We start from the raw sequence: 18,527 nt of genomic DNA on the forward strand, positions 1-18,527 counted from the left end.
TCGCTAGGGTTGCCACCAGGCCATTAATGGAAGGCTTTGCCGGGTGAATCTGGGCCTGCACGACCTTCGTTGAGCTAGGGGCCTTCACTTTGGAGGGGTGGGGGCGGAGGTCAGCGGCCAGCTCCGCCTTGACCTTCTCCGACTGGCTCGTCCGGGGCTTCTCCAGATGCTTACCCGGGTGGTCCGACTTCCTCTTCTTCGCTGAACCGGAGTAGTGGCTCGTGGTCGAAGGTGCCAGAGACTCTGTGCTCGCCCTGGCTGCCCGTCACCACAACACTCCCAGTGCCCGCGGACTTGCAGTGCTTGGCCTTACGTTGGGCCCCCGTTGCCGGGGCGCCCTCAAAGGTCTTGGAAAACCACTCAGATTTCTTCTTGTGGCTGGGGGAGGCACGCTGCCGGGACTCACCCGCAGCAGGGTCCTTGGCCTGGAGCCACTCTGAGGTGCCTGCGCCGGTCCTTCACGGTGCGGGGGACCATCTCCTTGCAAAACGCAGTCATCCTCCACATGCGTTTAGTCTGAATGCAGGCAGTAGAGGCACACGGAATGCCCAACGTCCAAGTAGATGTTGCGTAGTCCGCATCCTGGACAAATCCTGAACAGTCTTCCTTCTCCTCTGCCATCTCCACACGAGGTAGGCCTTGAAGAAGCTTCTGGAATCCTCCAAGAAGAAACTTGACGAAAATCATCCTTGAAGGGCGCTGAAGAATCCGAAAATGGGTCCCCATTAATCGGAAGATGGACCAATGGAGCTCGAGGCTCGTTTGACCGGAAAAATGGAGTAGAACTTTTTAAAAAAAAAAAAAAAAAAAAAAAAAAAAAAATATATATATATATATATATATATATATATATATATATATCACTAAACGCAGTTATAAGCTCGAGAGCTATAGCACGAGGACTCCCAACACTTGAATGTGCGGTAAAAATATGAAGATGGCTGCCAGAGGAGGGGCTTAGGTTGAGGGCAGTCATTGGCTGGGGGCAGTATGACCCAGAGACCAGTGATTGGTTGTTAGGAGAAAGATAGTTCAGAAGTGAAACTGAGTTTTTCTTTACCGAGGATTGCCAGCCTGACGGGGAATATTCATGAGCATGGGAATATTCATGAGCATGTGAATCCATGCCAGACCTATTGCTGGATTAGTAATGCAGTAGCAGAGCTTAACGTTCTGGAGACACTTTCTTTGCAAACTAACCAATTTAAAGTACAATCAGCAACCATATGAAAAAGTCAGTGCAGAGTGGATTCAAAGTCTTAAGAAGCAGCAGAACAGCAACGGTTCCTCGGGATACTGCCTGTAGGAAAAGATACTTGTAGAATTAACACAACGATGGAGACCCTGCAAAAGGACTCACTAAGGGGATACAGCTGGCAGCTTGGGTCAGAGGCAGAGTGGACACCCTGGACACCTCTTCGTGCACTCCAGTCACACTGGAGAGACCTCTTGGTTCAAGATTAAGTCATACCTTTTCACCCCACATGTTAGGGAGGATTCTCAGAAATGTGCTAATTCCCTTCTACCCTAGAGACCCCAGAACTTTTGAGGGACTTTAGGACTTTTAATTTCTAACCTAGAAAGACCGAGACCTTTTTCACACTCTCATGTATTTTTCTATGATTTGAACTCGGTTTCTTTTGGTTATGGAGTCTGACAAACTCCATAGGCATCATCTTTTTACATTGTGGCACACAGCACCTTCATTGCAGTGGCACAGGGAAATCTTCTATATTTCCCAAAGGTTTAAATACCTTCTCTTGGATAACTACTGTTTCCAAGTGCAGTGAAGTGAAATTGACTTTACTTGCATTTTAACTTTTTAGACCCAGCACACACTATCTTTCAATAGGGTGCTGGAGGGGTTACTTAGTATCCCCTTTTTGTCTAGTTTCTCAAGTAACATTTGTATGTTACCCTTTCTGCAATTAATGGCTGGTGGCAGTGGTTTACTTTTTACTATCATTGTGTGTTTTTACTGCGGGCTGCGTTCGCAGCTGCAGTAAGGCACCCATTTTGTCAAAATGGCCCTGGTCGTCTTTTTTGCCATTTCTTGCTGGAAAGGTCCTTCTTGAGATTTACTCTGCGCGCCCAAACCAGGTTTGGTCCCTTTGTTCGTTTTGTCTTGGGCAGGATAAATGGGTGAATCCTGCCTCTGGCTACAGTATGTCTAGGAGGGGCGGGAAATGAGGCAGGTGCCCGAAACTCCCTGTGCTGAATCCCCTTGGTTACAGGAATGCACTGAAAGGTGATTGGCCAGTTGGCTGTCCTTGGAGGCCAGCCACCCTGCTGTATGATTGACAGCTAGGCTGGAATGAATGTGAGAAAGCTGCATAAAAGGAGAGGCTTTTTGGCTTGGATGGCAGAGTCGACCACTGGACTAAGGAATCCGAAGAAGAACCTGGAAGAGACGCCTGGTGCAACTCCTGGACCGTTGGTTTGCCCGGTGAAGCCCTGCTGCTGTGCTGAAGCTCCAAATTCACCTCAACTAGATGAGCCCGGCAAGGACGACTTCTCCCCTTGGGTTGGTGGGACCAATCAACCTTAAAGGGATATCGTCTGGACATCCTCTCAGAGCTGGCTGTACTTCCACTGCTGCTGTTGGAACTGAAGTGCCAGGGAGAGGAACACCAGATTGAGTGCATCGCTTTTAAGTCGGACCCGAACTCCAGGAAGATCCTCCGGACTACCATGAAGCCAGACTGACCAAGCCTGAGCCACCTCAACAGAGTGCTGGACCCCAGATGCGAGGAAAGTACATAGTGGTAGCCGAGAACCGCAGTGATGCTATTTGCAGAGACGCGAGGAACTGAAACAGCTTAGTGCCGCCGAATTGAAGTTTGCCCTTTGCTGCTGCTGACCTTCCCATTGTAGTGCAGGAGTCCCCAGACGTCCTCCCTCCTGTCCCCATGACTGACGTCCAGGAACAGGATCTGCAGAGCTACACAGGAACAGAGGTCAGCTGGAACCATTTCTTCTAACCAAAGGTACTATAAAACTAAGGGGACTTACCCCTTAACCTCTTATTGTGTAGCCTTACTTGTTTTCAGTTGAGACTTGTCTTGGTTGCCTCTGCAGAGTTGCTTGCAGCTTTGCCCCTCGCAAGCCTCCCAGCATTTAGCCCTATATTGATTCTACTTTTTCTACAAAGACTTGAAAAACATTGTGCAAGACTTTTACTTGCCTGCAAGAAGTGCTTCAGATCACCTAGAGTTTTGCTAACTTAACATTGGCTGTCCTGGCTCCCTGAAAGAGACTGCTTACCTCTGACTTTGTGCTTTACCTTTCCTCCAGGAAAGGGTTAATTTACTTTGCACTGGGGGTGGGGCGTTTCAAAAGTACTTACCTGCTTCAGAATATTTGTTTAACCTTTGCTTTATTCCCAAACCCTTTTCTGTGATGCCAATCTCAGTACTGCTCTAAATGTACCAGTGATATTAATGTCCACAGTGTACTAGTAAATTAAGTCACCCGAGGGTGAAGGAAGTGTGTGTGCCATCCCAAATGGGTACTTGCTGATTTAGAGAAACCAAGAGTGTGTATTTTGGAGTGTATTTGTGTGTTACTTATATATTGGCCCTTCTGAAGAAGGCTTATTCACCTGACTGTTAAATAAATGAATAATGGTTTAATCAAGAAACCTTGAGTGTAAGAGTTTATTTGAATACTTATTGTGGAGCTCTATGTTATAACCCTACATCTCACACTGACCCCTCTTCAGGTATGCCTGGCTGCTCAGCCACACTACCAACCTATGTAGTATAGACTTCTACCAAAGATTAGGTTCCTATTGCCAGGAGGTCAAGGTTGGTGTAGTCTCCCAATGGGTACTGCATACAATCTTGCCTAACACCAAAGTATTTTTGGTTAGAAGAAAATGCTTGCAGCTGGATTCTACTCTGTGCCGCAGTGACGGACCCGGTCTCCTGATTCCTCGGTCTGGTGAGGAAAGGAAGGACTCTAAAATGGGATGTCTCAGCAGCAGTCTCGAAAGAGGACCTGTGGCATGGATTTCTTCGGTCTCCTTGGTCAGTCTGCGGGTTTGGCGCCTTTTTCTAAGCACCAAAAAAGTACGGTTTTCGCCCAGTTGATCTTCGATTCCGGAGTCCTGCACTGTGGTGAGTTGACTTGGATCGTGTCTCTGGAGGTTCATCTGGAGATCAGAAAAGACTTCAATGGATTCGACCTCTCAAAGATGATGCACTGCAAATGGGTCAGAGGTCTCCTGGTATTTGCGGTCTGCAGCTCTGGAAAGGCACAGCAGCTCAGGAGCCGGCTCAAATTGCAGTTAGTCTCAGGGCTGGTTGGTCCCAACAGCCAAAGAGAAGGAGGAGTCTTCTTTGGAGCTCCTCAGTCGTGTGGAAAACAGGGTAAGGACAGAGGTGGTCACTTCATGGTGATGCAAAGGGTCTGCGGGCCTCTGGTCTTCTTCGGTTACTTCAGTTTCCAGTGGTCGACTTAACTTTCACCTCAGGAGCCTCGCCATTTATTCAGTTTCACCACACACTCCTCTACAATCCCTCTCAGCAGTTTACAGATAGTGGCGGATAGCTGTCTAATCAGGATAGCCAGCCTCCCCAGTGGGCACTGGTTCCATTCAGGAAGACAAAGGGGAGTGAATAACTCCTCCCCCACTTCCTGCCTGCCCAGACACACTGGAGCCCAGGTGGCGACACCCACAGGCTCCCACCAAAGGCAAAACACACAGAGACCTTCCCCTCCCAGAATGGTAGAAGGGCCAACAAAGAACAACTACAATGGAAGTGGCAAAAAAAAGAAAGGAGCCACCATGTTAGAACATAGGTGACAACCAAGACTGAATACAGTCTGCAAATCACAATAGTTGGTGGAACACGTCCACTGCCACCAGCCATAACTATAGGGTTGTCTATGTGACTAAAAAGTAACAGGAGCAGAGAGAAGGGGGATACTAGGTACCCCTTAGCACTCCACATAGGGTGGTGTATGCTAATTTCTCATAGTATAAAGATCTAGGAAAGATACCAAGTACCCCTCTATCATTAAGAACTGTAGCTTGTAAGGATAAAGAAAGAATCTCAAAAGGAGAACTCCAAGGGTTCCCAGCACCACTGCCTATAATGAGCTGTGCACTGCAAAAGTAAAACACAAATGCCTTTAAATAGATATGGAGTAAAGTAGACTCCACAGTAAAGGTAAAACACAGAACAAAGTTCTCAAAAGTCAGATGAAAAAAGAATGAATGGAAAAAGGGTCCACTCATTCAGGATAGAAAGAAATGTCCAGAAGTCCAGCAACAAGTGCTAGGGGTCTCACTAGGCGAGCGGGTGAAGCATATACATGATAAATCTCCCTAAAAGTTCTCATTAGCCCATGAGCTGAAGCATTGCTCAGGATCTTAGCAGATCAGGCAGAAGAGAACGACACAGGAAGGGAAGCTGGGCACTTAAGGTGTAGTCTACAGATCTTCAGTGGGCTGCGCTTCTACAGGTTCTTGGCTCCAACATAGTTCTGAAGAATAGTGGCAGAGGTCCTCCTATAACAAAGATCTAAGTTGGAAGGAAGTCCAAGACCACCAATGGTATGGTTCTACACTATTCAAACAGCCAGTAGTTGTCCAATGAGGCTTTCTGGAACCAAGGATGTGGACTGGAATTAGACAGTCCTGTTCCTGTGCCACACACAAAGGCGGACTAGCCCGCAGAAGCAGCAGCTTTTCAAGGGTAGAGCATGACTTTAGAAGTACTTTCCTGACCTGAGAGGGTACGAAGGCGGGCAGTCTACAGTATGATCAAATAACAAGTGAAAATTCTTGTGGTGCTGGTAAGAGCACTAGCCATGTTTAGTATTAAAGCAGAAAGTGGTCAGTCCAAGAGAGGAGTGGTGAGAGAGTTGGAGAGGGGAATGCTTAAGGAGAACATCCCAAGGTGTGTCCGGCAGAGTATGTCAGCCTAGTGGGTAGAATAGAGAGAGTGTTGCAGAGGTTGCAGAAGAGATCAGAGGCCAGATTAGAAGCAGCCAGGTGGAGGAGAGGAGACGTTGAGAGGTAGAGGCAAAAAGAAGAGGAGCCGTCATCCCACTCAGTAGAATATGGAAACCTGGCCAGGTGGCCTGGAGATGGTGGCCACAGTTAGAGAGGCTGGGAGAGAGAGAGCATGCAGACCTGGCATTCAAAGGAGAAGCTGTGAGGGAGAATTCTCAGAAATGTGCCAATTCCCTCCACCTTAGAGACCCCTAGCAACATTGCTGGATTTTGAGGAGTTGATTTTTTTTTAAACTGGGGAGCGTGTGACCCTTTTCCCCCCACTCTCGCATGTATTTTGATGTGAATTTTAACTCTTTCTTTTGGTTATGGGGTCTGACAAACTCCATAGGCATAATCTTTTACATTGTGTCACACAGCACCTTCAGTGCAGTGGCACAGGGAAGCCTTTCAGATTGCCCCAAGGTTTAAATATCTTTCTCTTGGATAAACTACTGTTAAAGTGAAATTGACTTTACTTACCATTGTAACTTTCTAGACCTAGCACACACTATCTTACAATAGAGTGCTGGAGGGGTTACTTAGTATCCCCTTTGTCTAGTTTCTCAGGTAACATTTTATATATTACCCTTTTCTCATTGAATGGCTGGTGGCAATGGTTTTGTTTGAACTACCATGGTTTGCATTTACCGCATGCTGAGTTCGCAGTGCCGGTAAAGAAACTGCAGGAGCCATCTTTTTCAAAATAGTGCAGAAGCCATCTTTGACAAAATGGCCCCCGGTGGTCTTTTTTTGCTATTTCTTTGTGGCAAGGTCTTTCTAGAGATTTTCTCTGCAAGCCAAACCAGGTTTGGTCTCTTTGTTCATTTCGCCTTTGGCGGGATTCAGGAGTGAAGCCCGCCTTTGGCTCCAGAGTGTCTGGGGTAGCAAGAAGTGAGGGAGATGCCCGAAACTTCCTATGCTTATTCTCCTTAGAGACCCAAATGAACTCTGTGGCGATTGGCTGGATGACTGTCCGGCAAGGACTGCCACCTTGCTGGGTGAGTGACAGCTAGGCTGTAATGAATGGGAGAGAACTGAATAAAAGGCAAGTCTTTTGGCTTGGAAGGCAGAGTTGAACACTGGACGAAGGAACCGAAGAAGAACTTGAAGAGGGCACCTGCTACAACTTCTGGACTGTTGGTTTGCCCGGTGAAGCCCTGCTGCAATGCTGAAACGCCAAGTTTGCATCAACAGAGAAGCCCCTGCAAGGACTACTTCTCCCTTTCAGTTGGTGGAACCAATCAACTCCAAAGTAAGCCACCTGGACATCCATCTTGGAGCTGATTGAATTTACACAGAGTTGCTGCTGGAAACCGTATAGCCAGGGAGAGGAACACCAGATTGCGAGTGTTACTTTTAAGCTGGCCTAGAAGATCCTCTGGACTCCCAAGAAGCAGGACTGACCAAGCCTGAGCCCCCTCAACTGAGTGCGGGACCCCAGAAGCAAGAAAGTCCAACTCAACAGCCGGGAACCGCAGTGTTGCCATATGCAGTAGAAGCGTGGAGCTGAAACACGAAACAGCCACTGAAAGTGAAGTTTGCCGGTTGCTAGTTTTGGCCGTCCCAGTGCATTGCAGGAGTCCCCTGACGTCCTCCCTCTTGTCCCCACCACGGTGTCCTAGGAACAGTGAGATCTGTTCATCTGCAGCACTGCAGAAGTCATCAGCTGCATCTTTTCTTCATTTCTAAGGTACTGTAAAACAAGTCTAAGAGAACTTACCTCTTGCTGTAGAAGTGCTTGAAACTTCCACAACTCACAAGTCAGCTTGTGGCCCTACATTGGATTCTTCTGTTTTATCAAAGATTCCTAAGAACTTGTGCAAAGACTTTTCCATTTACTTACCAGAAGTGCTTCATCCTATACAAGACTCTTGCCTATTGTTATGTTACTTGGACTTGTAGAGCGCACGGTCGCCCAAGCGCATCATGGCGCTGGTGAGGAAGCTACCAAACAGGAAGAACAGTAATAGTCAGAGCTAAAATAAAGTAGTTTTCAGGGCTTTCCTGAAAGACAAATGGTTAGTGGTAGACTTGAGTGGCAGTGGGAGGGTGTTCCACAGCCTGGCCGCAGCAATGGAAAAGGCTCTGCCACCGAGTCTTTCCCGGTTATACCTAGGAACCACCAAGAGGTTGGTGTTCAGGGAACGAAGATTGCGTTCCGGGATATATCGGACAAATTTGGTTTGAAGAAACTCAGCACCTAGGCCCTGGATTGCTCGGTGGACAATACACAGTGACTTGAACTTAACTCGCTGGGCCACTGGAAGCCAGTGGAGTTGGCGAAGCACTGGCGAGATATGTGCTCCATAGGGAGAACCTGTGGCCAGTCTAGCTGCCAGGTTCTGCATGCGTTGGAGAAGGCCCACCGGCTGGGCGAGGTATAGGGAGTTGCAATAGTCCAACCGTGAGAGGACTAATGCAGCCACCACAGGAGGGCGCATAGCTTCTGGGATCATAGGGAGGACCCTCTTAAGTACCCTAATCTGGTGGTGGGCGGATTGGCAGACCGTTGAGACCTGATTTGTCATGGACAGGGAGGTGGAAAGAATGACCCCCAAGTTCTTTACTTTGTCCACTGGACAGGGCAGGGGGCCCAGTGAAGTAGGCCAAAAAGCAGGGGTCCATAGTGACGGGCTGGGAGGACAGCCCACCAACATCATCTCAGTTTTATCGCCATTGAGCTTAAGCCAATTTTGCTCCATCCAGACACCGACTGATGTTAGACAGTCATGAAGACAAGCTGAGACCTCGGTATGATCCTGATCCAAACGGATCAGGATTTGAATATCATCCGCGTAAGAATAACAATTAAATCCATACGAGCGGATAAGGCAGACAAGTGCCCATATATAAATATTGAATAAGATAGGGGAAAGAGGATCCCTGGGGGACACCACAGGTGAGGACACAAGGGGCAGAGAGGAAAGGGGGCATAGCAAGGGTCTGAGTGCGGTCTGCAAGAAAAGAGGTAAACCAAGCCAGGACTGAGCCAGAAATCCCGATTTGTGCTAGACGTGAGAGGAGGATAGGATGGTCCACCGTATCAAATGCGGCGGACAGATCCAGCAAAATCAAAGCTCCAACTCCACCTGTGTACACAAGTCTGGACATATCGTCTTGCACTGAGACGTTGGCTTAGCCTATTTAATTGTATGACTTTTCTAAGAGGATCTAAAAGTGTTTGCCCTGCTTAAGAAAATGTGTGTTCGCTTGTGTTCCAATAACCTTTGCCTTTTACCAGCTTTTAAGAGTATTTCAGAACTAAGAGTGTAATATAATGAAGTGTATTTGTGAGTTACTATTATACTGCTCCCTTCTGAAGAAGGCTTTATAACTGACTGATAAATTATTGTTTATGCAAGAAACCTAGAGTGTAAGTTTATTTGAATACCTGTCACTGTGAATCTTTGTATAACTCCACTACTGCTCACATTTCCCCTCTTGAGATAAGCCCGGCTGTTCAACACGCTACCAAAACTGTGTAGTAAAAGCAAATACCAAATGTTGGGTTGCCTATACCTGTAGTCAGGGTACTGCACTCAAACTTTGTGTAACTGAAGTGTAAATGGTTAGTTTAAAAAGGTTTGAGTGATCCAAAAGTATCCCCATTGCCCTGCACTATAAGATTTATTGTGTGTGCAATGTTAAAAGGTTATACAAATGTAAAAGATGAAAGGGAAACAGTTTCTTAGGACAGAGTCTGAATGACTGGTCAGTTTCTCCATAATAAATGAGCAAAAGGCAGGGGAAGCAAATCTGGGGGCTTTACTTCTCTTCAGAAAGTCAAAACAGGTTAAAAAACAAAGCAGAAAGATTGGGGGTGTATACAGACTATTGAGGGGAATTTGCCAAAAGCTAAATCTTTCTTTACAGGTGGCATAACAAAACATGGACGTCAAAGAGGACTCCCCACACTGGAGTCTTAAAAAGAGGGACATGTGTCCCGAAAACATACGGATTGAAGGCGTCTTATTCACCTTAAAATTCTTTTAAAACAATCACAAGTCCAAGAGTAGTGCTTGGAGGCACAGTACAAAGTAATATTCACAACAACAACAATAGACATTACAGTAGGCATTAAAACCAAAGTAGCTCAAACAGTCCATGCATCCAACCAACAGTTTCATAAACAATCGGTCAAAATGAAACCAAATGAAGGACAACACTGCAACAATGGAGGATGAACAAACCAAGGACAGTTACTGTAAACCAAACCCGGGAAAGCATTTCTATTACAAACATTCACAATGGTGTAATGATAATTCAGTGCAGCAACTAACAGTGAAAAGTGCAATTAACTTGAAAGAAGCCCATTCATAAAACAATCACATGTAAAGTCTTGTCATAATCTAGTTGGACAGAACAATCAATGTAGCCAAGCTAGATGAACTGTCTGCCATGCAAAGCTGATAAAAAAGATAACTTATACATGTTAATGTTGATGGTTATCAGTGAGAACAATCCCTACCTTATCCTCCAGAGGTCATCAAAGAGGCCTTGCTCTAGCTGTGGCAGGAGCAAGGCAATTGCAGTTTCGGCATACATGGAAATAATTCTCTGCCCAGCACGTAGGGCAGTGTCGCGTACAAACTCATTCTCATCTGCTAATGCCTGAAAACAAACAAAATAAAATCCAGCACAAGTATTAGGAAATATTTTCTTTTACAAGCTTTCCATTCATTGACAATGAACCCCCACTTTGTTGCGATGATTTGACTCCTGTCCTGACTTTTGGAGGTATGAAAACGTTTAAATTACTTACCTGTAACTATTGATCTCCAGCATGGGTCTGGCATGGATTTGCAGGCTCATGGATATTCCCAGTAGTCATGCTGGCAATCGTATGTAAAAGAAAAAACTGTTTCACCTCCCTGCAGTCCACTGGTAACTCATAACCTCCAAATTCTAAGGCTGCAGCAGCCATGCCTTCAGGTTCAGCAATCCTGGGTCGTGAAGAAGGATCACGCCTCCCACTCTGATCCGCAGATCCGGAAGCACAAGCAACTTGACTGGAGGCAAAGCAGACAGGCTGAGAAGATCTGTATATCAAATTTGCCTCAGCCAAGCCAGGCGATGAGTATCATCTTGCATTGACACAGAGTGCGCTGATGACAGTTCGCAGGAGAAGGAACGGCGGGAACTCTTACAGAAACAGACCTAACAGGAAGGAGAACACATCGCCCAAGCTCCTCGGCTGGTGGAAATGATAAGTTACTCCCCGTACTGACTAACGTACTCCAGTCCATAGTCCCCTTCCCTCCATACTGCATGGGCGTCCCTCGCTAGGGACGGGAGACTGTTAGGGAGAATTCTCATTTATGGCTCATTTCCCTCACCTAGTGAGTCCCCCAGCAGCTTTGCTTGACGTCTGGAGTTTATTTTCTTCCCCTTGGTAAGAGTGTGAGCTTTTCCCCCACTCTTACCTGTGTTTTACCATGTGTATTTCTCTGTTTTTGTGATTGTGGACTCTGAAGTACACCACTTCAGTAGCCCCCTTCTTTTGTGTGGCACACAGCACCATCAGTGCCGTGGCACAGGGTTGTCTTTGAGACTTCCCCCGACTCCATTTCTGAGGCTGACTACGGTCCCTCAGAAAAGGGTAAAGTTGCCATTAACTTTACTTAGTCAATCTACCACAGATCCAGTACACCCCATCTTCCATGGAGTACTGGAAAGGGTTAATTTGTATCCCTTTTTATCTGCATCTCCTAGAGCATTGTTTCGCTCTTTTAACTTTTAGACTTGGCTGGTGGCAGTGGTATCTACTCTAACTTTCCTACCGCGATTATATTAGATAAACATGGTATTGGTCTTGGCTATTATATTAGCCTCAAACATAAACCCGCTGGACCAAATCGTCTTTCTTTTGGCTCCAGTTGGGTTTATTCACCACCTTCACCTTCTTGTGTTTTACTTTGCGTGGCAAACTAGGTTCCCCTTCTTTGTTCACCGTCTTTTGGCGGGCTTCTGCTCAGAAGCCCTCCACCAGGCGCCTGGGTGTCTAGGTGGGCTGAATGTGAGGGAGGGGTGTAGTCCCCCACTGCACAGGGTATCCCTGGAAACCCAAGTCACACTTTGCCATGATTGGCTGAGGTGGTTGTCCGGGCTGGACAACCCACCTGCTGGGTGATTGACAGCCAGGCTGTGTGAATGGGGGTTTTGCGTATAAAAGGCAGGTCTCTTGGGCTAGAAGTCAGAGAGGCGCCACTGGAACTACAAGGAACCGAAGAGAAGCAGAGAGAATGACGGCTGCTGCAACTACCCCGTCCCGGTGAAGCCCTGCTCCAGTCCTGAGCTATCTACCCTTCAACGACTAAGAGGAGATCCAGTCCAGAGTCTTCTTCCCTTGAGCCTGGTGGGGATAACCAGCTCATCTTCCACAGCCAAGGATCCTCTTCCTTGGTCGGAATCGCTGCACAGAGCTGTAGTGGTCCGGATAGCCATTTGAAGAGCTTCTCCTGTTTCTAAGGAGCGCACCTTTTATTTGTTTATTTTATTCATCCCTGTGTGGTGCAGACCCCCTTCAGATGTCCTCCTTCACAACAAAGCTTCAGGAATCGTGGGTCTGCGGGAAACCAACAGGAACAACTGCCAGGGCACCAGCTGCACAATTGGAATAAGGTACTGTGTTCTGCTTGAAGAAATTGGGTGAACCCCTTTTCTTCTTTTCCAAGGCTTCCCTTGTCTTCCCTCCTTTTTATAACTTTTGCTTCCGAACATGGACAATATCGAAGTACTCTTGGCTACGTTGAATCGTGAACTATCTGACTGTGTGATCTTTGACAACAGGCCCCCGGTGTCACTTGACCCTGGCTCCGGCCCTTTGACTTTTGAACTATTGTCTCCGAGTGTTTCTCGATTCTGTTTGCCTAACCAAAGTATTGCCTGTGATTTTTGCCTCCAACTCCCTCTGGGTATCTCAGGTGCTAAGTGTGTTTTTGCCCCGGTAGCATTTCATGTCACAGATCCGCATTTATTTAGTAGACCGAACTGTCAAAAAGTGATCGCAATCGTATTCACGGTAATGTGTTTTGTTCCTAACACCGGTTCATTCAAACACAGGGTACTTACCTTGAGACAAACTGTACAAAGTGAATTGGTTAGTTGTAGTATATTTGACGTGTGGTTTGTGTTTAAGTTTAATAGAAGTGTTGCGTTTATAACGAATGGTTTAAAAATAAATGTACTTCTATTTTTCTACCTGAAATCTTGAGTCAGTGTTTGCTTGAGTCGCAGTAATTGTGGTCCCTTTGTGTAATCTCTGCTACTGCTCATATACTCTTGAGATAAGCCTGGCTACTCCGCCACTGCTACCACTCTGTCATAGTAGTACAGGCTTGTACCAAAGGTAAAACTTGCATTGCCACCTGTAGTCTTAATTGTGTGTAGTGGTCCCTAAGGGCACTGCACAGGATTCTGCCTAACAGAGACAGAACCTTTTTCACCATAAAAAATCTTCCTCCCATTATATTTATAGGCGCGCAAGGACGCGGCCCTCTGGAACATGCGCTCCCCTGTCTCTGCCTTCCGGCGCCACTCCTCAGTCCCCATTGACGTGTCGACAATATTAACATTGCCTAATGACACCAGTTTTATTAGGGAAGGACGGTGGGACGTATGGAGGAAAGGGGACTATGGACTAGGAGTTTGTTAAGTCACTAGGGTGAGTAACTTATAATCACTCCTACGTCCCATCTCCTTTCCTCCACACTGCATGGGCGATTACAAGTGAATGTAGCCCCAGGGTGGAGAGGTGACCCTCCTAAGCAAGCAAGTTCCTCAGCACTGCTTGTCCAAATGCTGAGTCCGATCTGGAGCTGGCATCCAAACAGTAGTGTTTGTAGAAGGCCAAAGGCGTAGCCCAGGTAGCTGCCGTGCTGATGACCTGCCACGGAACATGTCTCTGAAAAACCACAGCTGTAGCTTTGGCTCTGATAGCGTGGGCATGCATATTTGCTGGAAGCAGTTGCTGCCCTTCATATGCGTCCCTGATGGCCGCATCCATCCATCCATCTTGCTATGGATGCTTGGAGGCCTGATAGGCTGGCCTTGACCCACTGAAGGTGACAAAAAGAGCTTCTTACTTGCGAAAGCAGTTAGTCCTGTCCAGATCGAATTTTAGAGCGCACCCAACGTCTAGACAGTGCAGAACATTCAGAGCACCGTCCTTCGGGTCCGCAAAGAAAATGGGTAGCACCATCTCCTCATTCAGGTGGAAAGAGGAGACTACCTTTGGTAAGAATGCAGGGTGCGTTCTAAGCACAACCATATCCTTATGAAAAGTAGTGTAGGGCTCTGAAGCCACCAGTGCCTGTATTTCACTGACCCTGTGTGCCGATGTAAAGCCCACCAGTAGGGCTGTCTTAAAGGTGACTTGCTTGATGTCCACGGACGCCATAGGCTCGAAAGGTTTATGAGCCAGGGCTGCCAAGACCATGGTTAGGTCCCACACAGGGTGTAGCTTCTTCATAGGCGGGTAGAGCCTGGTGAGGCCCACCAGATGCATTTTAACGACTGGTTTAGAGGAAGAAAATATTCCTTCCTCCGAATTCCGGTAGGCTCTGATTGCTGCCAAGTAGGTGCGACATGTGTCCACCTGCACCCCAGAATGTGCGAGGTGTGCCAAGAAGGATAGGCCATCGTCCAGTGTGCAGATCAACGGATCAACCTCCTTTGACGAAACTCAGTAGCAGAACCTAGTCCATTTGCTTTAGTACTGGCTCCTGGTAGCATCACTCTTGGTGCCCGGTATGTCGTCTAGGTTGGCCTGAGACAGATGTAGATGCCTTAGTATGACCTGTTCAGGAACCACACTGTGAGGGATAGTTTCTGGGGAGCAGGGTGGATGACCGTGCCCTGCTGCTGTGAGAGTAGGTGAGCTGGACCCAGCGGAAGGTTCACCGGGGCATGATCCAACAGGCCGATTAGTTCCGAGAACCAAGACCTCGCAGGCCACCATGGGGCTATCAGGATGACCCGGAGATGTTTGATCGCCCTGATCTTTCAGATTACCTTGTGAACCAGGGGAGTGGGTGGAAAGGCATACGCGTTCATGTTGTCCCATTGTATCTGCATCAGAGAGCCCCAGCCGTGTCCCTGCCAGGACGTGAACTGGGGGCACCTTCTGCTGGACCAGGTGGCAAAGAGATCCACCTGCAGATGACCCCCCATCTGTTGAAGATCCCCTGAAGGACCTGTTCGATCAACTGCCACTCGTAGGTGTCTACACCCAGTCTGCTCTGTCCGCCTCCAGGTTGGACTCCCCAGGGAGATGGATTGCCCTCAAGTGCATGTTCTCCAGAGCCCATTCCCAGATGTTGACTACCAAGGAGCATATGGGCAGAGACCTGGTGCCACTGTTGATGTAGTACATGCTGGTGGAATTGTCCATTTGGATGAGGATCATCTTGCCACTGATCATGGGAAGGAAGGCTTTGAGAGCAAGCCAGCTAGCCTTGAGCTCTAGCCAACTGATATGGGCCGCCTGTTCCTGGAGAGATGAGACTCTGGACGCTGTGACTGTCCAGGGTGGCTCCCCAGCCTTACTAGGAAGAGTTAGTGGTAATGGTAACCCGAGGGACCGGTTGCCTGAAGGGTCTCCCTTATCCTCAGGTTGCAGTCCGAGCTCCATCAGATAAGGTCCTGGTGGAGGAAGGGAGAGATGCTGACGAGTTCCACCTGGGCACCCAGCTCCTGACTCCATGAGGTTGCGAAGTGCAGTTGCAATCGTCTCATTTCGAGCCTCGTGTAAGGCACTGCCAGTAGACATGCTGCCATTACCCCCAAGAGGTGTTGGTGTCACCATGCTGAGGTCCCTGGTCTGGGAAGAAAATGACCTGTGGCCCTCTTGATGGCTGTGATCTTGTACTCCGAGGAAATACTCTCTCGCTGCTCGTATCCCAGATGAGGCCCAGGAACGTGAGACTCTGCATGGGCGCCAGCTGAGACTGGAGATTGATGGAAAATCCCAATTTGTACAGCATATTCATGACGGCGGAAAAGGTGTGTTCAACCGCCTCAGGTGATCTCGCCCTGGCGAGCCAGTCGTCTAGGTACGGTTAGACATGGTGACCCCTGGGCCCTGAGCAGGGCTGCCACTGCGTTCATCTGTCTGGTAAAGACCCTGGGGGCTGAATTGAGGCCAAAGGGTGGAACCTTGTATTGGAAATGAAAGCCCGTGATCCTGAACCTCAGAAAAGACTGATGGGGCTGCCAAATCAGGACGTGAAGGTACACGTCCTTCAGATCCAGGGATCACATCCAGTCTCCCTTGCACAGCGTCTCCGCAATAAGCGCTGGGGTAACCATCTTGAACTTTTGAAGAGGGAGGGAAAGGTTCAAGGTGGACAGGTCCAACACAACTCTCAGGCCAGCCTGGTTCTTGTGGATGGTGAAAATCCTGGAGTAGAAGCCAGAGTCCCGCTGGAAGGCTGAGACCTCTTCCACTGCCTGGCTCTCTATGAGCGACTGAATTTCCACCAGCAGAGTTGTTGTACCAATCTGCAGGAGAGGAGGGAGGGAGGAACCGGTAGGCGGCAGCCTGTGGATACTACTGAGTGTATACAGGGGTCTGCGAACATTGCACACCAAAACGTGCATGAAGGGCAAGCATATGCCCCACTGGAGACATGTTGACCTGGAGGGACGTGCCATGCCTTCTTTCCCTCCGACGCTGGGGCTGAGGAAGGGGACTGCAAGAAGCCCTTGCTCCCCCCCCCCTTCTGTTTACGCCGGTGCTGACTAGGAGACCGGTCAGGCTGTCTAGACCTCCGTTCCTGGAAGCCCCGGAACCCGCCGAAGGCCCCCCCTGTCAGAACGCTGATGTGTCTGGCTGTACGTTTTGGGCGTGGACTTCGTGAGGATAGATATGGATTTCACAGTCTGGGAACTGTTGTTCTTATCAAGTTCCTCATCGGTGGTGGAATGAAAAAGATCACCAACCTCGAATGGCAAGTCCAATATGCATTCCTGGACGTCCGGGTTGAACTCGGTAGCCTGTAGCCAGGCAGTCCTTCTCATGTCCGTGGCGATGCAGATAGCATGGCCTGTGGTGTCTATGTGCGCGACTGTGGATTCCATGATGTCCCGGGCCACCATTTTGGCTTCAGCCAGCCCGGCCTTGAAACGTGCCAGACTCTGCACTGGAAGTTCTGGAAGGAAGTCAGCGATTTCCCGCCAAAGCCTCTAATTAACGGCTGTGAGCATGGCATCTGCATTAGACTGACAAAGGTGCAAGGGAGGCGTTGGAATAAACCATTCCGTAAGCCTCCAAGATCATCTCCTTGTTTAGAAGTGCCGAAGACTAGGTAGCCGAGGACGACTGAGGCTTGGAGTACAGTGAGGCCGCGGCAATCACCGACGAGAGCGGTTGAGGGTGCGCCGACAGCAAGAGTGGATCCCCCTCGAGTTGCCTGTACTTGGCGTCAAGGTGCCGATTGGTAGAGTTGGCCAAATGGGGTTTAATCCATCCCTTTTTGGCCAAGGCGACAACGTCCTTCTGCATTGGGATCCCCATTCTAGCCGCCGCTGGTTGTTCAACCTCGGGTTGTGGGAGCCCCAAGTACTCAGCCAAACCTGTGAGTCGTTCATGGAAGGGATTGACTAAAGATGGCGTGTTGGGGGTCGTCCTACTCATCAGTGTCCACTAGGGTGTCCAGATGGTTGTGAGCAGGTGGAGGAGTGCTGGGCGCCGAAGGCTGAGGTGTGGAGACCGGAGGCTGCTGTGGAACCGCCTGAAGTGTCGGAGGCCGGAATCAATGGACCCTGCGTGGGAAGCTGGGGCTGCGCGGGGGCCTGAAGCGCAGGAGCCATAGGAGGAATGAAGGATGGCAGCCACCTGAGGGGACCTCATAAGAACATGTCCTCACATGATGGAGGGGTGGTAGGTTGAATTGACGGAGTAGCGGGAGGCTGCTGGAGCCTGAGCATACACTGTCTAGCTGGTTGCGGGCGCATCTGCCCAGCAAAGCTGAAGGAGAAGCTGTAGGCCACGTACCTGGTGAAGATGGGTCCCTGAACGGGGGTGGTGTCGGACGAGCAGCCATTTTGTCGCGCTGCATGCCACGTGATGCTTGCTGAGCTGGACCCGGCCTCCTCCAGAACTCTTGGCGGTGGAGCTGCAGGCCTACGTGGCACGTCAAGACGAGGTCTGGTAGGCGTAGTGCCCTCAGCTGTGCCGGAGGTAGTGCTGCATACTCAGACATTTGTCCGGGAGTAGGGCGTAGCCCCTCTGGTTGACACCTGGTAAAAGAACCTTGCAGTCCCTCAGCACTGTCTCCAGAAGGATCTGGCGACCCCTCGGCCTGGCGGGCGGTAGCTGAATCAGCCTTGGTACGTGTGCTGGTGTGGGAACCTGAACGGTCCATCCCGTTCGGGCGTTCCCTGGGAAAGGAGTCGCCCTTGCTAGAATAGAAAAAGTGTCCCTGTATTGGGCCCAGACTTGTGTCTGACAAAGTTTTACAAGTCCTCTGGAGGCGACCTCTCGAGGATCTCCCTCCACTGAGCTAACCTGTTCTTCAGTGTA

General features: G+C 48.9%; 1 protein-coding gene across 1 annotated transcript in view; it reads right to left on the minus strand.

Annotated features, from left to right (window-relative positions):
* The window catches only part of GCN1 (GCN1 activator of EIF2AK4), a 1,783,851-nt gene that overhangs the window by 315,495 nt on the left and 1,449,829 nt on the right, over positions 1-18,527 (minus strand). The window contains exon 42 of the mRNA XM_069619734.1: positions 10,473-10,615. Within this exon, the coding sequence (XP_069475835.1) occupies positions 10,473-10,615 (143 nt within the window). The remainder of the gene's footprint in view (positions 1-10,472; positions 10,616-18,527) is intronic.

This window comes from Ambystoma mexicanum, chromosome 10 (assembly GCF_040938575.1).
Source record: "Ambystoma mexicanum isolate Mex_15411 chromosome 10, UKY_AmexF1_1, whole genome shotgun sequence".
Classification (NCBI taxonomy): Eukaryota; Metazoa; Chordata; class Amphibia; order Caudata; family Ambystomatidae; genus Ambystoma; species Ambystoma mexicanum.